This window comes from Mytilus trossulus, chromosome 6 (assembly GCF_036588685.1).
Source record: "Mytilus trossulus isolate FHL-02 chromosome 6, PNRI_Mtr1.1.1.hap1, whole genome shotgun sequence".
NCBI classification, from domain to species: Eukaryota; Metazoa; Mollusca; class Bivalvia; order Mytilida; family Mytilidae; genus Mytilus; species Mytilus trossulus.
In genome coordinates this window covers 13774105-13797125 of record NC_086378.1, presented here as the reverse complement: position 1 = coordinate 13797125, position 23021 = coordinate 13774105, and the positions used below count along the sequence as shown (strand labels likewise).

Here is a 23021-nt window from a genome sequence, read left to right as displayed (position 1 = left end):
GTCATCGAATGACTTTAGAGATCAACTCGATAATTAATTAGATGGTGTCTAGACTAAAATACACACGAAACAAAGCTACGTATTTTCATGCCTGTGCCCTGTAAATTGTTTATTTAAAACTTTTAATAGTTTGGATAAATGTTTAACATTGTTTTAAATCAATAGCAAATTTGAGAATTTGACTAAAATCGTGATTATGAATTTGAAAGCTAGAGCCCCTATAAGATGATATACAAAATAGGTTCTTTGTTGGTAAGAAGTTACATATATGCAAGTATTTTATTTAACCATCTTAATATGATTAAAATATGACAAAAACGAAAACATGTTTCTACATCCTTTCACGAAATTTCATTCTGTTGTATTTGATGAGTATTTTCATTTTTATTAAAAGCAAAGCCTTGATATTACTTTATTACTAACTTAGAACTCTGGATACTGTGGTTTCATTTATTTTCATTGATTTTGATTTTCGTGGTCTGAGGAAAACTAACGTTTTCGTGAATATATGAATTCGTGGTTTAGCTATCTCTGTATATAAAAAGCCTATATAAAATTTGTTTTTCGTTAAAAAAATTAATTTATGGTTCACCTGTTCCCACGAAACACACAAACATTGGAATCGAAAGAATAATAATAACTAAACAGAAGTTGAAATAAGATTGATGCATTTGCCAAACAAAATGACAACCTCTACTAAACACCGAATAAGATCCGAGCCTTGATATATATTTCGAGTGGTCTTAAAATGATGATTTATTTGTTTTCTAAATTTGAATAGATGTTTTTGTAATCAAGTCCCACAAGCATTGACGCTACTTAACAATTATGTCTTTATGCTGTCAGTTTTTAATTCACATTTCTCCTTTTATCCCTGAGTTGCGTGTTATTTTCTTTCTGTTCACTCTTTCCAACATGTATATATCATTAGCATGAAAGCTTGTGACATCTGATAAACATAATACAATTTCCGTTACAATATTGCTTTAACTCTAGTTTTCCATGTTTCTAGAAGAAATCTGATGGAAATGTTAAGAATTTATGATTGCAATTTATAACGACGTAAGTTTCTCGAATAAAGGTATCTTCAGATTTTATTCTGCTGATAAAATCTTATTTTGCTCAAATATTTGTATTCACTTGAATTTTTTGTACATTTGTTACTTTCTTATCGGGATAATATTGTTATTTTTCAGCTTCGAATTCTAACGTTTTTAAAAAGTATCAAACAAACTTGTGTTACGTCATTCTTATAAATGTGTTTTTTATACCCTACAATTGGGGACTACAGTTTTGTTGTGATACCTTTCACGAAATTATGAGGTTAAAATGGATATCTGTTATCTTTTCTTTTTACTCTTGTTGATTTGAGCGTCACTGATGAGTCTTTTGTAGACGAAACACGCGTCTGGCGTAAATACAAAATTACAAGCCTTGTTTCAATGATGAGTATATTTAATATTTGTTTTAATTTCAAATAAATACGTTTTTTATTTTTTGATTTGCATTTATCTTGTATCATGCCATTTCAAAGATAAAATACCCCCATCACAGTTTTTGCAGCAAACGAAAATATATTATACAATATCTTAAAAAGATATTTTTTATTTGTAACGTAAACAATCATATTTATTGTTAGATCCTATTGATTAAGTATATGAATTCAATATTGATTCAAGTTCATTAAAGTATAATTCTCTTTTGGACCTCCAAATGTTGAGTGAAAATTATCAGTTTTAAGCAGACAAAAATATGAGTAATTGTGCTGTAAATTAAAAGACTGCCAACATTGATTAGTATGTTAATCGTTATCTGGAGAACAACAAACGTTTGAAATAAGTGCTTATACAATAATGAAAGACTTTCCTATTATAACTTAGCGAATTATCAACTCTAATAATAAAACGTGTCACTGTTAGTTTTGTTAATGAACATCTTTTAAAGATTTTAAAACTTATAATTAATTTTTACATTAAATTCTAATTTTGAAACCTTAAACTTGTTTTCTTCATTAAAATGTAATTAAAAATAAAATATTTCAAACGAAATTTAACTTTCACATGGAAAAAACGTTTTTAACAAAACCACATTTTTTATTCACGCTTTTAGTGTAAGTGAAATTTACCACTTCCTATTCATTAAAGATGTCTAGCAAAAATCTGGAACAATGTTCAGTTGATGTAAGTGATACATATGCAAATTAGGCTAATGCTGATACTGGAGACTATATCGCACAAAAGTGGTAAGGTGTTATGAGTCTCACTAAGCTTTAAACAAAATAAGCAAAAGAAGCTCACGATTTTTATGAAATATGAATATGTTTTTTTGGGGCATTAAATGACACCATTAATACACGCTTTTTATAATTTAAGAACATGTTTTACCTTTGTCATAATTCCTGTTTGGTGAATATTTCAAAATTACATTGTGTATCAGTATTGTAGTATTAGAGAATTGTTTTTATAAAAAAATTGAAATATATATATATAATCATACAGTTCTTTATAATATGACAGTTCTTTTCAGATTTTGCCATGTGATTATGGACTTTCCAAATTGATTTTCCTCTGAGTTCAGTATTTTTGTGATTTTACTTTTTATGAGTTAGATATAAATATGTGATATGTCTGTAGAAAAGGTATGCTTCTGCTTTTTGCGAACACGATACGTGTTTCCTGAATAATCTTTAGCTGATTCTCGCCATCAAAGAAGTTAGTGAACAAAAGTGTTAAACGTCAGAACGCGTTGAACTTAACAGCAAACGCAACCAGTATAAACTAAAATACAGAATTCAATGTCGATTGTAGGTTATGTTTTTTGTTAATTATAGTTCGTGTTAATACCTTTGGATAAGCTGGAACATCCCTTTTTAAACTAATCTTCGTCTCATCGCTCATCGAACTGTAAAAAGGATCAACACCATATCCATATACTAGTGGTCTGGAAGCCGAAAATGATGAGTGAAATGAAATAAACTAAACCATAAAAAACACAGGATAACCACAATACATAAAAGGCAAGACAAATCTAAACACATTCAAATAAATAAAACCAAAGATTCATACACAATAATAAAAACAATAATTAAACAAACATATTATACAAAATTGTAATCAATTTCCATCGTCTTTTTTATACAAATATAAAAATAGGGTATCATAATGAAACAGTATTCACCATCACAAGCATAAAGCTAAGCGCTGCCGAATTAAGCATTATTTTTTTTTTCACAGTACAGTCCTTTACACCTGAGTCAGATCAGAACATTAAAAAAATTGAAAGACCAATAAAAATGAGGAAAGACAGAGAAAAAACAGAACATTTATAACAAAGACATGCAGACCTAACTGAAAATATTTATAAAAAAAACATATGTTGGTGCCATATCACCAATTCCACCATTGAGAATCGACAAAATATCATATGCAAAGGTAGGCAAGTGTACTTGGTTTAGTTGTTGCTTCTAAAACTTGCAAATAAATTTGCAATAATTTAACTTTGGCAGATCAAAAAAAATATTTAAGATGAGTTTTAGCCAAAACTAGCTGTTACATTACTTTAGGGTAGATGTACTTGATGGAACTCTTATTTAACGTTTTCTGCAGAAAAGGGTGCTTTTTTAGAAGAAGGTAATTCCCGAAACGGACGTTACTTGCCTTTCATTCGATAACAATTGTAATACAGAAATGAGATGCATGTACCAGTTTGAATACACATGCTTATTATGAAGTTTTTAAGTTAAAATATTGTGAGGTGTAGTACTATAGTTTTAAATTACTGTTTCTTAATATGAATAGAATGAGGAGTATAGTAAAGACTAATCGCTGAGAAATTCACAGACAAAATAATCCTGCAAATATTAGGTCTTACCAATAATACAAGGGTCTATACAAATTTCAAAACCTACACTGTCACAATTCTAGATAACATTTTACATAATTGCCCAAATCCCTAGAAAAATACCTAAATGATTTAGCTATTATTGAACTGGTTGTTTCAGATATAGATGGTACATCAACGTGATACAGGGTTTGTTTGCAAATATGTTAAATTTTAACCGTTTTAAGTTAAAATGTACGTTTTGAAGTTTCGAACCTATCAAATGAGGTAATGTTGGTAACTAGTAAGGTCTGAACAAGTTTAAAAAAAACCCAAGTGCTATGCATTTGGGTTAATTTCGAATTTTTAAGTACCCTTTGACTGACTTCATAATTGTTACTTTTATTTCATGCTCAGCAACTTTCAAATCCCATTTTTAACGTTTAGCTACCCGGTTTTGTTTCTCATATGATGATAGCAAAACATTAATTGTTTTCTTAAGGTGGTACCTAACACTAGTTTAGTTTAGTTTAGTTTAAACATATTTATTTATAGTGGATTGGGAAATAAGTTTTGCAACTTATATTAATCCCTTTCCACTTTGCGGGTGCGAGTGCTGCCTTGTAGCACTACAGGGAGATAACACTACAGGGAGATAACTCTGTAAAATCATCTAAACGTTTTAATTACGTTATATTGTTAAGGGAATATTAAGCTTCTTAATGATCAAAATCAGTGTTTGTCAAATTGCTTTATTATCAGTGTAATATTTCTGACAAAATGGTTGGATCAGAATTTTTGATTTTTTAATATTTTTGTCAAAGGGTCAAAGTAAATACTTTGTCAAAATTTTATGAAAAATAAACGGGCCAAATTAATTTTAGTGAAAGTGTTGGGTACCACCTTAGGATAGATTTCATCATGCTTGATGATTGTGACCGTGATATTATATTCAGATCTTGTGTTTGCGTTTAAAAGCTTATCGTGCGTACACCCGTCTGTATATGATTGGGAACAATATTTCCCCTTTATCATTACATTGTAATAGTTGATTGTCGTAGACTTAATGTATAATTGAAGTTTATACTTTGTTTTTTATATAGATTTCACAGTCATAGCAATGTTTGAGACTAAATGTATAATTGAAGTTTATACTTTGTTTTTTTATATAGATTTCACAGTCATAGCAATGTTTGAGACTAAATGTATAATTGAAGTATATACTTTGTTTTTGATATAGATTTCACAGTCATAGCAATGTTTGAGACTAAATGTATAATTGAAGTTTATACTTTGTTTTTTATATAGATTTCACAGTCATAGCAATGTTTGAGACTAAATGTATAATTGAAGTTTATACTTTGTTTTTTATATAGATTTCACAGTCATAGCAATGTTTGAGACTAAATGTATAATTGAAGTTTATACTTTGTTTTTTATATAGATTTCACAGTCATAGCAATGTTTGAGACTAAATGTATAATTGAAGTTTATACTTTGTTTTTTATATAGATGTCACAGTCATAGCAATGTTTGAGACTAAATGTATAATTGAAGTATATACTTTGTTTTTTATATAGATTTCACAGTCATAGCAATGTTTAAGACTAAATGTATAATTGAAGTTTATACTTTGTTTTTATATAGATTTCACAGTCATAGCAATGTTTGAGACTAAATGTATAATTGAAGTTTAGACTTTGTTTTTTATATAGATTTCACAGTCATAGCAATGTTTGAGACTAAATGTATAATTGAAGTTTATACTTTGTTTTTTTTATATAGATATCACAGTCATAGCAATGTTTGAGACTAAATGTATAATTGAAGTTCATACTTTTACTTTTTTTTTTTTTTTTTTATAGATATCCAACCATAGCAGTGTTTGAGACTAAATGTATAATTGAAGTTCGTACTTCTTTTTTCACAGATATCGCATTCATAAAAATGTTTGAAACTCTCAAATGATTATAAGGACAGAAGGTATCGTAATATACTGATATCCAAACGCAATGGTTTTCAGGTCTCTATCTTCACTTATAATGACTTCAGGACACAACAACAAAAGCATGCAAAAATAAACAGAAAATAAAAACATAAAAAAAGATGGCTTGATGATGAGTGATGAAACATATACTTTCGGCTTCTTAAGAGCACAACAACTACTTTTTAGACCAATAGTTGTAGCATGGCCTATATAGCCAATTGCAATTAAACATTATGATTATTAGTATAAAACATTAGAAATAACATATACAGATCACAAGACAAAATGACAAATACATAGATATCTGTAAGTGCCTTTTAATCAAGGCACAACATAAATCCTTTAAGATCTTTAGCTACTATGGCAAATATTAAAAATTAATTTGGAATGAATAGCGCAGTAATTAATAGGTTTCTGAATCTAATTCCCTCTAATCAGTTTGCTGACGTATCAATTATTGACATTTCCTAAGAGTTTTCATAAAACTGCAGTGTTCTGAATCTGAATCTGAATACAATGAACTTAAATTCGTAGTCTTTTCTAAAACGATCATCTTGTAATTGGCACATTTTGTATATTAAAACAAATGAGGATATTTTGTACTCATTTTAACGTTTGATAAAATAAATTGAAAACCCGGAATGGTCCATAAAACCTTGGATAAACTTGATAATGGCGCATCTGCATAACGTTTTTTTTAATTAGAAAAAGTCTCCTTTAACACTAAATGGAAACGGGGAAATGCTGCAACTATGACAAATTCGTCTCGAAAAAGAAATCGTAAAGTTAGTTTGGTGATAAATGCAAGGACAATGACACATATATTGGAAAACACCATGATTGGATGGAAAGTGCAAATGCATCAGACAATTTTTAAAGGGACGCCGAATTTTCTTAAGCCTGAATCGTAGGTGTGAGTTGAATGTTTAAGCATGTGAACTCTGGATAAATAACGTTAAACACGATGAAATAAGAAAGATTGTGAATGCGAAGTATATTGCATATTCGTGACTAAAGCATTGTTGTAATTTAAAACAAAGAATAAGCGTACATTTTCAGTATGGAGGCTTGATAAAGGATAAAGCACAGAACAGAACGTTTAAATAACAAAAGCAATATCATCTGATAGTATAGGAATTATTTTAACAATCGGTATTTTTTCCATAGGGTTTCATATTTGTGTCAAATTACATTTTTTTCGGTGTACTTTTCTGCATATGAAATTTAAATATTTCTATTCTCCTAATCAAATTGCTTTATCTATGAGTATTTTTGTTAACATTAGTGTGAAGGACATCGTCGTTTACTCTTAAATCGATGTTGTTATGCAGTTTAAAAATTTAGTCAGTTCACTTACCTTATTCTGTTAAAGTCAACAAATTTCTTTTGGGCTGTCCATATTTGGTCTTTAATTTCAGATATATCTCGCTTACATTTCTCAATTTCTACAGATTTAAGTCCTTCGACTGACAAAAAAATAGACTAAGTTGTAATGGTACACATTTTTATGATCTGTTATTACGCTAAAAAAATTAATCTCAAGCTTTTAGATTACCAATTTGTTCGTAGCACACAGTAAAGATTAATTTAAAATCATTTTCTACAAAACATTTATATAAGTCGTTATAAAAGTTCGTTTAAAAATGTTTCACAATTTAGGATAAGTAAACAGTAATTGTAGTTGCAAATGCTTGTCTACCTTTGGTATTTTATAAAAGAAAATCCAGAAAATCAAAACACTTAACAGATAATTTGTATTTGAAACAATCCGAACACTGAGTAATAGTAACAGTTCTAAGCTTAAAACTTTTTTTAATTTTTCATTCTTATCCCTTTTGGAACTTCAAATTTAGAAATTATTGCGTGCATTTATTATGGTGATTTTGTTTTCTCAATACTGCGAAAATCCTGCTAATTCATATACAAAATTTCAAAATCTGAGTTTCAATTATTGCGAATATTACCCTGAAGATTGTTGTCATAAAAAAGGGTTCCGGTCCTATGTTGATCTTGTATCGTTACAAAGAACAACACATAGGTCAAACAGAAATCTGAGGGTCAATATATGGGCTTCAGTACAAAAAGAAAAATTATAAAGGGATATAACTTTAAAATCAAGAATATTCTCTATTATAAAATAACGTATGCTCGTTTTACTGTAGATAATTAAAGACGTTAATGCTAATGATAATGTTAATTTTTTAGACTAGGGACTGTTGAAAACCTAAAAATGTATAAACATTTTTTGTTCAAAACTCAGTTCAACATCAAGATTCTTTTCGTTACCAATGTTGAGGGAGGATATTTAAATAACGTGTATCATTAAGGGGGAACCCAACACTTTGACTAAAATAGATTGGCTCTTTTAAATTTCATAAATTTTGACAAAATATTGACTTTACCTGTTTGTAAACACATGCAAATTTCGAGAAAATTGAACCGCACTATTTACAGGAATGATTTAGTTGGCTATATAGAAGTTTGAGAAACACTAATTTTGATTGCTGAAAAACTTGATTTCTACTGAATATTAGTATGAGATTAAAACGGTCAGCTTATTTTTAAGAGTGGAAACCCTTAGTTGTTCTGTTCCTCTGTATTTTCCTTAAATCCATTAGTATATACAATTACTTACTTTCCATTTTGCGTTCCAATGCAGTAAGTCTCGAAGATATATCCGATTTTAGCTCTTCCATTTTAAATACTCTAGAAAACAAATTTAAAGGCATTATTGTGCATTCAATTTATAATGCAGCAAACCAGTACTAGAAAGTTAATCCAAGAAATAAAAAATAAATAAAACAAACGAAACTCTGCGATAAAAATAAAACAATATTCTTCCTCTTTTATAATTACCCAGTTAAAACTACATGATCAATAAATTAAAATTTGTATTTGGAAAGAAGTTTTTCATTATTTGAATGTTATTTTTTTCTTTTATATTTTACTTTAAGGAAAGACTTTAAACTATGACGGGAAAAGCTTATTGAAAAAAAAAAATGAAAATATAATCAGTATCTCCATTATTTCTAATTTAATCAGACCAAGCTCAAGGCGGTTGAAGATTTGGAGACTAAAAAAGATTCATATCAGGATGGTTTTTTCTCACATTTCACACTAATCAATTCATGACGGCTTTCACATGTACAGTTGAATAGCATAGAAGTGGTGAACGGTTCTTATCATTAAACCCCTATTTGTATAGAAATGAAGCAAGTAAAATGTCAATAAAAGCATGCGGGATAAAACAAAAATAGGAGTAAGCTTTATCAACTAAAAATAATGTTGAATAATAGAGAAAAGGTCGCAATCGTTAATATGTCAAACTGTATTAAATCTTATAACGCTAGAGAGTTTTTCAATTTGAAATTGAGCTACAACATTTGACAAAAAGGCATGTATAAGTTCTAAACACGGGAAAACAAATTAAAGATAGTACAACCTTCACTGTATATAATCTTCATAAACGTGTTCTTGTCACACGTATTCATAGCATTTTTGAAATAATTAATCTAATTATTTTACAGATTTGACGTTCGGCTTCTTTCAAAATCTTTAATTAAGTATATTATTCTAAAAATAATCATTAAATTATGTTCCAAGATACATGAGGTCATCCGTGCTTAGTTTTAATTGTGGTTTTCCGTCTTCGTTTACATAAAAAGTAGAGGATATGAAAAAAGAGTCCGTTACAAATATAAAAAGTCGGGATTTCCTATTTGAGGATATTCTATTAAATAGAAACATGTTCGTTTTCAATACATATAAATAAAACAACACTTAACATGGAATATCGCTTCAGTAATATGATATTGCATGTTTAATCACAGTTGAAACTAAAGAATGACAATGATCAGTGTACAATTAACTCACGATGCACTATCTGTAAGAGTTAGTCTAATAAAGAGGAGATACACAATGAATCATGCTGTAAGGTTCATCATCTTTTTAAATAAAACTCGTAACAATAGCGACACATACAAAACATGTATTGTTATTAAAAATTACTGTAGTTTATAACAAAAAAAATACCAATTTAGCAAATTTACGAGTTTCCACTTCAGACAACGATTGTGACCTTTTCGTTACTTGGGTTTTTGTTTTTCAATTTCAATTGTAAGATTGTCTATTAAATATTACGCAGGAAAAGAATAAGACTAGAGTGTCATTATTTTCTTTTGGAATCTAAAAGCATTTCATTAATAGTAATCCAATGTTCAAGTAAACTATAAATTTCTCCCCAAGAGGTTCCAACAGAAAATCAACATTTGCATTAAAAGCACTCAATAAACTTGTTAAAACAAATAACCATGACAAATAAAAAAATTGAACAACATTTATTAAGTGTCATGCCTTTGAAGCGCTTTTCTGGATTGACATCAATCAGGATCGTGCAAAGCAGAATATTTCAAAGCCGAGGATGTATAAGAACCGAAATAGTTGGAGAGCTAAAGCCAAATTCATCTGGATCAATTTTGCCTGAAGGAGTTAAAACCTTAGTTTCTTTAAATCATAAATTAAACGGTCAATTTTAAAGGGTATATTTTAATATGACTCTATAAAATTTAAGTTTGATCTAATAAATGTGATATAAATAAAAGAAAAAAGAAAATTCCCTACCCTACAAAAATGCTTACAATATACTGATAAAATACATGATTTCATACGTACCCCGTTATTTTGATTATTATTTGTTAAAATAATAATAAAAGTGATAATAATTGGTTACCTGTTGAATTGTTCTGTGACGGTTGTCAGTACCTGAGCAATGACTTCATTATCACCTGAAACAGAAATATAATGTTACACATTGCTGTTCTATGTAATGGGGTTAAAAAAAGCACACATACACACGGAGTTATTATATATCAGTGTTGTATTGCTCTTCGCATGTGTTAGTCACGAATGGAATAACATTGTTTTACATTCCAGCACATAATTCTACTTGTATGAATTTTACCAGAAAATTAAGCAATACCATAGCCTCTGTCGTTTAAATAAAATATGCTGTACCTAATGTCTTAATTTATCCACGAACAGACGTTAGACAGTTAAGAACATGTGAGGAACTGTAATACACCGATGTATATAAAGGCCCACAGTATTACATTTCAGTGTTTTCGGATTTGTTTTTTTTATAATATGTTTATTATTAAAACATAATTTGACCTTCTGATGTGTTACTACAAAATATGTTTGGTTGCAATGATCTGCAATATTTAAATTGGAAATGTTTCGTAATAAACATAAACATGTCTGCAATAATTTACTTGTTTTTTTTTATACGAACCGAATAGATTTTTCATGCAAACGACATGATTTATTTAATTCAAAACAATGGCATGTATTCAGGCAAATCATAGTTGCTATTAAAAAGTCTTATTAATCTTTATAACAACAAGGCATACTCCGTCATAGGATGTTAATTCAATATCTATTGCAACAGTTTCATAAGGCGAAACGGTTGGAAGCAGTTTTATCAGGAGTAAAGGTGTCATTAACTCAAACGAATAAACTACTTGCTAAAACATTAAAAGAAATTATAATCAATACGTTTAAAATGCTGCCGTCAGCAGACATATTCAAATGATACGAGTTTGCCTTTTGGGGATTGCAAATCACTAAGTGGATATAAGAAGATGTAGTATGCGTCTCAATCAAAGCCACTATTTGTAAAATGTTAACGATTATAAGCAAAATCACATTAAGAAAAGAATGAAACCATTAAATAATGCGATTTGAATACAAAAAAGTTAAAAAAAAAAAAAACTGAACTCTAAATAGGGAAGTCCATAAAATCTGACAAAATCAAACGTTACCAACGACCACATAATGGATAATGTTAAATAATGCTAGCACTTCTCTATTTTCCAGAGGACGATATTACACATTTTGAAAGTTTGATTAAGATCATCATGTCAGTCACATTGTTCAATACATTAACGATAGTCTAAATTTCCAACATGAACATTGCTTTGTTGTCGGCATTTGCTGGTAATTAACACAATTGTATAAATCTGGCAAATAATGATTTTAATCAGATGATAGCTATTATGTTGATTCGGTGGTTAAATGAATTCTTAATGTGCTCCATATATTAATCCGGTTTGTAATAATAACTTAACCCATATTGTGCTAATTTTGTGTCAGTGGAAACTCGGTGAAGGTGTTTTAATCGACTTGTTGAATGAGTGAGCTGTGTTCATATGGACATTGAATGAAACCGGAACAGAAGTGACGTCGAAAGATATAAAAATTATTGCAGCTGCCTTGTTTGGGGAAAATTAACAAATATTTATTAAAATGTACCAAATTGATGACTTTTTTTTCCTAACATTTGTTAACGTTCAATAATTGAAAATAATACTTTCCAAATTTCGTGCATCCGAATCGCGCTTTCTCACTATCAATCACGCTCAAGCCTAAGCATTAGAAAACATGGGAAGTATGGATACGTTGAACTGTGTTTCGTAATTTGACCAAACATGACATATAATAATGAGCCAAATTCAGCTGTGGTCAACTTTGCCCGAGGTCGTATGCCTGGACCAAGTCAGTAATAAGACGTTCGTTTGATGTGTTTGAACGTTTTATTTTGCCATCTGATTAGGGACTTTCCTTTTTGAATTTTCAGTATTTTTTTGTGATTTTACTTTTTGAACGTTCGTTTTAGTAATTTCAATATAACTGTAAAATTCTACATCACTATTATTTGTTACCTTCTCTTTTTAACATATTCCAAACTTAGAATAATTTGACTATTTTAATATCTTATTTTTTGTCATAAAGTTCTTTATTTGTTTTGGTCTTATTCATCTTTGAATTTAATGTGTTTGGGATATCTCAAATGCCTAAAGTATGTAGTTTTAAAACAAACAAGAAAGACAACATTAGTGCCTTTGTTGAGGAATTTCAGACCGACCGATTTATTTCTTGTGGACATCTCCAAATTCAATTCACCATACCTTACTATTTACATGGATTTATAGGTAAGGGCTCTGACATTGATTTGTGTGGAAGATCAAATTGCACAAAGTTATTATTTGCTTGATGTTTAAATACATTGACTGAAATATTGTATGTTTTGTTTAGTAATTACACATTGCATTTAATTGTATTGCAATTAACTTACCTGACGTAGGAGCTGTGTCTTTGATGGCCACTTTGTAAGGCAATCTGAAGTTTAAATAATTGTCATGAAAATGATACAAACAAAATGTCAAATCTTAAGTTGAACTAAACAGTTTCAGTTTTATTCAAATGTCATAAAAAAGACAAAAATTGAGATTGATATTCAGGATTTTTTAATCTACAACGCAACACATGTGATCGTAAAGAACATATAATTACTTTACAACTGCTGTGTTATCAATCACGAAGCTTAGTTTATTTGATACATATATAAAGGATAACCAATTATAAATATAAAAGAATAAATAAAAAGTATAAGCGTATTATAACTCTGGATGACCAAATCACATAAGTATTAGATCTTTAAACCAATCAGCAGAGCAGTCACAAATCCAATTTAGGTAAATAAATGATTCATAACTTTTTTTTATAAATATGATGTTCGGTATCATCTCAAATATTTGATTGCATAATTCTGAAGCAAAATCACTGGTTATGGTACAGATAACGTTAAATTTCACTTAAATGAACTCAAAATTTCAGTTTAAAGCCAATCTAATCGTTATGTACTGATCACGTCGTAGTAGCCGATGAAATCGTATTTTACTGATAAGGTCAGCTTGAAGCCAATCACATCATAGGATATTGATAACAATACCTCATAGTCAATCTCATCTCCTTTTGTTGATATCGTTTCCTCATAGCCAATCCTTAGTCAACTGATAATATTAGCTTACACATTAGTTTACTTATAACAATGGCTTTGGTGAGTAAACAGTATGTAGACTATGTCGCAGAACTTTGGCAAAATTTTGAATAAATCTTTAACAGGTTTTGAAACACTAGTCCAAAGGGCATCGGTAGTTTAGTGGTCTAAATATTCTACTACTGCAAACACTAGACAGTCAACGCAGATGTTGTGAGTTGGAACCGCGCCCGCGTGGGTGCATTCGACTCCAATCTTAATTGACTAGGATTATCAGTTTTCTTATCGAAAGTTGGTGTTTTTTTTAAGGAACTCCGGCTTCCTCCTTAATAAAAAGGCTGGCTGTCACGACATTACCACAAAGAGGCACCTAACAGTGGCGTTAAAACAGTTACAATCAATCAATCAATCAATGAACACCCAATTCGACGATTTTCTTTATAAACCGATATGGCTTTTCGGCTAACTTTTAATCAGTGTTCTTCGTAAAAAAACACAGAAAAATCAAACAGAAAAGTATTAACCAACAAAAGGTCAATTTTTTTGTAGAAAAATCTTTGATATACTTTAGCAAATGTCATAATTATAAAACACTTATCCAAAATAAAAAGTAAAATCACAAAATACTGAACTGATGAAAATTCAAATACATGTAGCAGAATCAAAAGCTCAAACTTATCATCGAATGGATAACAACTGTCATATTCCTGACTTTGTACAGGCATTTTCTTTATAGGAAATGGTGGATTAAACCTGGTTTTATCGTAAGCTTAACTTCTCACTTGTACGACAGTCGCATGAAATTACAGAATATTGATAACGATGTGTGAAAAAAGTAAGAGACATTATAGGGGGAAAAGCGGTACATCAGTCAAAATTGTTCTAGTCTATATCACTATAAAAACAAACAAATAGGTAATGAAGAAGCACAATAAACGCATATAGACAAAGCACATTTGCAAATAATTTTTATGGTTTGACGTTATTTTCTATACATGTGTAAATATATATTGAAATTATACATTGAATAGTATAAAAGTAATCAGGAGTAATCAGCTTACTATTTTTTTATTACTGTTTTTAGTTCTGATCTTCCCATGAACTGCACCTTCATTTCATTTCATATTATATATATTGTATTCAATCGTGTACTGTTGTACTGAAAACGTCTACTTAAAAATATTCGCCTACTGTTGTACCGAAAACGTCAATTAAAGATAATCGGCTACTGTTGTATTGAAAACGTCTAATTAAAGATAATCGCCTACTGTTGTACTGAAAACGTCAACTAAAGATAATCGCCTACTGTTGTACTGAAAACGTCTACTTAAAGATAATCGCCTACTGTTGTACTGAAAAGGTCTACTTAAAGATAATCGCCTACTGTTCTACTGAAAACGTCAATTAAAGGTAATCGCCTACTGTTGTACTGAAAACGTCTACTTAAAGATAATCGCCTACTGTTGTACTGAAAACGTCTACTTAAAGACAATTGTCTACTGTTGTACCGAAAAATTCAATTTAAGATAATCGCTTCTGTTGTACTGAAAACGTCTACTTAAAGATAATTGCCACTGTTGTACTGAAAACGTCAACGTTAAGTCAATCCTGGCGAGACATGCTTTTAAATTTTTGTGTTTTGAGTTATTTATCTTTATTATCTTTCAAAACAAACCAGAACATTGATTTGTGTCATTTTGAAAAAATGACAAAGTTAAGAGGAAATCCAAAGAAACAAAGTAACTGTGTGGCAACTGTGCAGAATAAAACATCGAATTATGTATAATCAAAGAAATGTTTAATCGTTTCTATGTACTTTAATATCATCCTACTATGTCTCGATGACATATTTGTTTCACTAAATCATAGTCTAAAAGACAGATAGCATACATATGCTTCTACGGAATTTCATTATATCCATCAATATTGGACATTTAAATTGATGATCAAGTTGTTTCAGTTATTAGAAAACAATGCATGGACTTTAGGATATTTGCCAACAGTTGCATTTTATTGATATGTTCATATGCAATAAATTCATATAACAGATGACCTTGAAATGTAAATCGACGTTTGTAAAAGTGAAACAGAAAAAAAACAACAGAATGACAAGTTTTCTAAGCCCGTACACACTTAATATCAAGTCAAAAGTTTTTTGGCTTTACGTTTTGATATTTAAGCTCTTCAATATCTTTTAATAAGTTTCGGATTTGAAAATGTGTTGTCCTGGAAAATCAATAAAAAGGACGTTTATGTCTAACTGCTCATCTGGTGAAGTACAATTGGTTCCATTGTAGCTGAATGATTTTTGTTTTGAAAATTAAAATAACTCAAATCTTGTTAAAGGCAGACATACATAAAAAGTATTTTTTTCCAGATATATAGCTATAAAAACCCAATATTGTTGTCTATCGTGTACAATTTATTTTTTTGTTTGTTTTCCCGATTGTAATTACACAAAGACAGTTTTGAATTGTATAAAATAATCGCCCTGAATATGCATATAGTCTTATTTGGTATTTTTCGTACAATGAAAATAATACTTATAATAAACAAAACTGATAAAAACTAAGAACAACACCTACTACCCAAAAGAATTAAAAAATTCGAATAATTGATTTATAAAGTCTTTTATCATAAGATTATTACACGCAGTGTAACTCACCCATTTGAGTTCATTGGCATTGTAGGAGCCAATGGAACATGTGCTCCTTGGCAATCTTTCAGTGATATTTCACAGAATCTAAAAATAAAACAATCAAATAAATGATATCATAAACGATTATTTCATAATAATATTTATAAATAGGAAACACATCAAGCAGATTTTATTATGAAAATACTAGAGCTACTTAGACAAATATTGTATTTTGTGAGAATTCGACATTTTGAAATAAAATATATTTTCTTATTGAACGCGTCATTGATTCTTGGCTGGATAAGAGTACTTGACAGCACACACACGTTTAACATTATTCTGACGCATTTCCTAATTTAAGTTTTGTTTTGCTACAAAAGACTTTCCGTTACTGTTTTTTATTTCATAATATTCCTTGAAATTATTTATGCATTAAGTTATCTATGATAAATCTGTTAAATCTGGGTTTAATATCTCTAAAAGATTCCACAATATGAATAAGTTTGTATTTTTCAATAAAAGTTCTTATACAAAAATATGGACTAATTGCATAGTTGACATCAAGTTTCTCAGTTTTAGTTTGTAAACCGCATTTTTTTTAACAATTAATTGCTGAATTTCGAACAGTGGTATACTACTGTTGCCTTTATTTAATAGTTAACTACTGCAATGAAAACTGTAATTTCGAGGTTAAATTTAAAAAAGCAAGACATGTAGACATTCTTTAATTTCCCTGCTATGGAGTTCTTGCTCAGGTTTCAATTAGATTGGAGGAAAACCTTGTATTACTACATTATCATTGAGAAAATTTCAAATATTATCATCAGCTCAGCATTGTTAGGTTTAGAAAAGTGTTTATGGGTAAATGTATGATCTGATTTATAGTTCAATAAACTCATCAAAGATATCAGGACTAAATTTTGTATATACGCCAGACGCGCGTTTCGTCTACAACAGACTTCTATCCTAATTCTATCTTACTTTTGAATAACAGTTTCAAAACTAACAATGTGAAGTCATTTTTGTGCTCTTTCAAAAATTTCATAAATTCAAATGTGACGTAATTTTTATGATTTATTGCGTTGAGGCCTGGACTGAGTCGATTGTGTCTATTCTGTGTTGGTCTTAGCCTTATGTATTCGGGTTTAGTTTTCTGTAATTAGTTAATACTTTAGTTTCATTATATATATCTCTTTTATATTCATTTGATAAAATTTACTGTTTGCAATAGCATTAATTGTTCTAAATAATAAGGATGTTCTTATCCCAAGCATAAAAACCTAGCCGTATTTGACACAACCTTTTTCAACTTTTGATCTTCAGTGCTGTACAACTTTGTACTTTTTTCACTTCGATCCTTTATATCTGGGCGATACTGGTGAGTCTTCTGTGGACGAGGCGCGTTTTTGGCGTATTGAATTTAAAACCTGATGCTTTTTGTTATCTATTAATCATGTGTTTCTTTGTCTAATATGTTCTCCTACTTATTTGTATTGCAGTCCTGTAATATTATGTTGTCATTTTAATGTTATATTTAGAATTGCCATTAAAATGCGAGGTTTGGCATGACACAAAACCAGGTTCAAACCACCATTTTTTCCTTTAAAAATGTCCTGTACCAAGTCAGGAAGATGGCCATTGTTATATTATTGTTCGTTTCTGTGTGTGTTACATTGTAACGTTGCGTCGTTTGTTTTCTCTTATTTTTTAGTGTAAATTCACATTGCGATAAGACGTGTCACGGTACTTGTCTATCCCAAATTCATGTATTTGGTTTTGATGTTAAGTTTGTTATTCTCGTGGGATTTTGTCTGATGCTTCGTTCGTTTCTGTGTGTGTTACATTTCAGTGTTGTGTCGTTGTTCTCCTCTTATATTTAATGCGTTTCCCTCGGTTTTATAGATATAGGAAGATGTGGTGTGAATGCCAATGAGACAACTATCCATCCAAATAACAATTTAAAAATTAAACCATTATAGGTTAAATTTAGTTTGTTACCCCGATTTTGATTTTTGTCCATTGATTTATGAGTTTTGAACAGCGGTATACTACTGTTGCCTTTATTCATCAGTGACGCTCAAATCCAAGTACATCTGTTTATTTGATAACAAGACAATTCATAAATTGTTATGTTTTTTAGATAGTTCGAATTATACAAACAAATGCGTAGCTAATCACGTGTTATTCTGTATTGAAGCATTTGTTTACACAAATTTTCTGTTCGTTAAGACGTCAATCATGAAATATTTTATATAATTTTTCTTATTGATTTTTTGAGAAGTATTTTCTTTGAAAATTTATTTCGAGAATTCTGAAGAAGATCAGATTATTGTGATTTCCTGATTTTTTTTTTATTGTGAAATAAACTAATTTTGTATGCCATCACTTGACCTTCAACTCAATATTTTGACAACATAACAAATTAATATAGCAGACCATATATAATGATAAAAATATTATTACAGTTACTTGTGGTCATGTATATCTACTTACTTGCCGACCCCCGCAACCTGTGCAATAAGGTCATGTATATCTCTAGAACTACAATGTCTACTGAAAATGATCTGAAAGAGAAAAAAAGTATGTAATGATGAAATGTATTCATTTGTTGTGCATTGGTTACGAATCATACTTGTGAAGATAAAGGATAACATCAACATTACCAATTTTATTGCACTGAAAATTAATAAAATAACAAAACTTTGGAAGAGTATTTAGTTTAGATTATAATAGCGGGTCATTCTTTCTATCAGTCTACCTCAAGATCTATATCTGAGTCCAAACTCGAGACATGATGTAAGATCAGTGCTTATATCGGGACTGACATTTTAAAATGTGGCGTACCTACCTCTTTATCGATAATTTTGCATTTATATTCTATGAGCGTCACTGATGAATTAATTTATAGACGAAACGCGCATTTGACGCTAATACAAAATTTCTATCCTGGTATTTGTGATGAGTTTGTTCATGAATCAACGGAATGCATCCGAATAAAATGTTTAATATTAACTTTTGTTTGACTTGATCTGTTGCATAGTTAACAAATCAGTCAAAAGCAGAGAACAACATCGATACAGACCCAGGATCTGCTGGAGTTGAACTTGATAGACCCGTACTGAAGACAAAGTCACAGTGTTTGTTCAAAGTGACCAAAGTGCAATGTTAATGGAAAGAAAAACCCACCATTTTCTTTATTCTTGGTGATTCAGAGGATAACATAGTGTACACTAACATGTTTATTGTTAGATATCATGTTGACCTCTAAAGGTAATTTGATATGGTGTACCATTCGAATTCATCTCGGTGACATTGATCCTTTTTAAAAGCATGTTCAAAAGTGAAGACAAAATTCATTTATAAGCTTACTGAAAAGGAAACAAGGTGTACAAGGAAAAGCTAATGTGGTTTATACTTTTAATAGCTATATCAGTATATAATCACTCATGAGTAGTCAACATGATCTCAGGTCATATGTGCCAGAGGTAGTTAAATAAATCGTTTCTTAATACTATAAATGATATTGGAATAGCGAACACATTAGAAACTAGTAGCTTGATTTTGATAAAGTTCCATTAAGCAAGCGCTTATTCCTATGAGATGAAGATATTATTCAGAATATCACACGGCAAAACATATTCAATCGTTGAACAATATACAGTCATTTCTTAACACCATGATTGAACACCATTTAGGTAGATTCCATTACGAATTCATTTGCTACATAAAACTACTGGCTTCTGACATTTCATATCGTGTTATTATATTTAAAATCTACTTCTACATCCGTCTCAGACACTTTGTAAAATATATACCAATTAATTTCACATTGATACTGGCAAAGAATATAGAATTCTTTTCATTACTGGTTCGTTACCTAATCTTTCAAATTAATTCTTTCTTTCGCTCATTACAGTTCTTATTTAGTCGCTTACAATTAATGATAGTATGGCATTACGTTTAAGTAGCATTTGATGTCAAACACAGACAATCAATTGCGTTTGTAATTTCTTTTGAGAGATCAAAAGATAATGAAATTCAATTCGTTTCAAAGAAACATTAATTCTCCAGCGTTGACGGACGTTTTCTGTAAAATAAGATTGGTTAACCCATTCGTTTTGTACAAAATGAGATTGAACAATCTATCAGGTATAGTTTATTAATGGACAATTCATCTTTCTGTGTCAAAGTTTAACATGAGTATTATAAATAAACTCATCATAGATACCAGGACTAATATTTCACAATTACGCCAGACCGCGTTTCATATACTAAAGACGCTCGAATCAAAAATGTTTAAAATGCCAAATAAAGGAATTAAGCTTCTAGACTAACTATTGAACATATGTAATATTGTCACATTGGGTGTCACTTACGATTTACATGTTTAACCCTGCAACATTAAGTATGTGTCTAACACAAGGCAGGGGTTTGTAATTAAATGGCTGTTGTGTGTTAATGTCTGTCTCGTTTTCGTTCAATGTTGTCAAAGTATGAATCATGTCAATTATTTTGTTCTCTTGAATTGTTTGAAATTGTGTAAAGTCAGGGCCTTTTGAAAATTACATTACGATATGGCTTTTGCTCATTATTAAAGCCCTATAAAGGTTAACATCATCGTTCATTGGCAATGTTTATGAACCGATCTGTAGCAGTCAATGAGGATAATAAATTAGGATTAATTAGTAAAAGTAATTGCTATTTTTTCGTAATGCATACACAAGTTATCATAGTTTTAAGTCCTTCCCCTGGAACATTTATTCACCTGACTTAATAATTGTGACATCAGTTTAGTTTCTACATATTGGTGGTGTACTGTTGCAATACCGTTTACAATTATTTCTTCCGATATTGTTGAAATTTCAAAAACACCAGTCATATAGACTATAATTTATCCGAAAAGGGAGTGACGATCAATAAAGCAAACTGGAGTCCATACAAGACCGATAAGACTATCGTCATGATAACAAAACCTTGAAACATTCACAAATAGTCACACCATTAACTATTAAACACAATTAGCATGGTACAACAAGACTGGTCTCAACCAGACTTTGTAAAAGTTATTTCAATATAAAAAAAAATAATTGAGAAATAAAATAAACCTATTTATAAAGTATAATTCTTTTGCTTCTTTTGCTACCATTTGACCTCAACCTTTTTCAAAAGTAATATCCTGTTTCGTCTTGGCGTTAATGATGGTTCATATTCAATTAACTAAAAGCGACAAAAGAGAAAATGTCAATATAAGTACTTGTTGCTTTGGGCATTTTTTTAATTAGCTTTAGCAAATACGTATAATGGATTTGGTTCATCTAAAAGTAGTAGCAGATGTACTCTCTTCTAATCAAGGTTTTTTTTAAATGTCAGGAAATTAATCAAATTCAGCTACGAATTTTATGGACTTGTTATAGACTAGTGTTATTTTTGGTGATGGACACGTTTGGTGAAATAGGAAACATAATTCAAAAGATATGTAATGGATAAAAAAAATTGGGTCACAACATTTTGTTAATAATTGTTGTACATTGTCAACCAAGTAACCTCAAAATCATTCGCGGTCTCTGTTTGCCCATGTAAAATTATCAAACCATAATTTACAAAACGCCAGTTATTTAGACTGTATTTTATTTGTAAAGGAGAGACTATAGCAAGATGGCAACACAAAACAACATTAGTCGACGAAAATTTAAAATATTCAATTTAAAAAAGGCAGATGTATGGGAGGGTAAACAGTTCCTGCCTCTCTACATTACACTAGATGTTAAATTTCTGATATATAAGGTTTTGATATTCAATAAGTTTATTTACCAAAAACCTGTTTGGCTAGGTACGAAACAATGAACGGAAATGTCACATCATGTTAATTTGTCATAATCAATTATCGCTTGAATTCTCTATTGAAATAACAACAACAACCGTCCTAACAATTGCCATTTAATGACTGTGTTTATGCTAGAAAATAGGACAGGATCAGGTAAATTGTATAGCTTTTGGTTATGTAAAATAACCAAAAAATAAACATTTTATTAAAAGCGAGAAGGGAGGATGTATATCGTCACTTGAAAGGGGGCATGGTTAACAGTAGATTGTTTTCATGCAAAAGTCCATTTAAAAATCTCTCAAACAGCATTTACACGTATGTTTAGTGCATAAAACGTGGCGTTCTCTGTAACAGGTCATTAGATTTAACGTTTCCATTCAAAAAAAGCCGTCGCTTCGTATTCATTGCACTACTGAAAATATGCACTCTCAGCACGGATCTTATTGTCGTTTTGGATAATTCCTGGAATCCACACTGCTATACTAAAAAAGCGGTTTTATCGTATAAAAACATACTTTTTGTTTTACAATTTGCATTTGACACTCTAGGTTCTAATTTTTAAAATAGTTGTAGACATCAAGTCAAATAATTTTAGTTTTATTTAAACATAAACATACTTTTTTTCACTGAGGTTTTTTTTGTAGACTAAACGCACGTCTGACGTAGCCATTATCAGTCTGTTATCTTTGATTTTTTCCCGGCCTTTAAATAAGAGATCGGAAATGTTGATATTCCGAGTTTACAGTCATGTTTAAATTCAAAAGAATGACAATGTCACCAATGAATTAACTATCATAAATTAATACGTATGAAGAATATTCAATTTGATACAAAGTAGCCCTGGTGCAAATGTAGACCAAACTTGACATTGTCCAGGTGCATGCAATATAGTCATTGTTGGCTTATTTATACACAA

The 23021-nt window shown here is 30.0% G+C and overlaps 1 protein-coding gene across 7 annotated transcripts in view; it reads right to left on the bottom strand.

The window, feature by feature from the left end:
• LOC134720828 (high affinity cGMP-specific 3',5'-cyclic phosphodiesterase 9A-like) overlaps positions 1–23021 on the bottom strand; it is a 49364-nt gene that overhangs the window by 13542 nt on the left and 12801 nt on the right. For 4 of the 7 annotated variants that reach the window (XM_063583366.1, XM_063583365.1, XM_063583367.1 and 1 more), the window contains exons 2-9: positions 18775–18845; positions 16309–16386; positions 12939–12982; positions 10536–10590; positions 9680–9703; positions 8442–8512; positions 7164–7272; positions 2844–2940 (exon numbers count right to left, since the gene is read on the bottom strand). In XM_063583366.1, the coding sequence (XP_063439436.1) occupies positions 2844–2940; positions 7164–7272; positions 8442–8512; positions 9680–9703; positions 10536–10590; positions 12939–12982; positions 16309–16386; positions 18775–18845 (549 nt within the window). The remainder of the gene's footprint in view (positions 1–2843; positions 2941–7163; positions 7273–8441; positions 8513–9679; positions 9704–10535; positions 10591–12938; positions 12983–16308; positions 16387–18774; positions 18846–23021) is intronic. The other 3 variants (XM_063583369.1, XM_063583370.1, XM_063583368.1) reach the window with 3 other exon arrangements.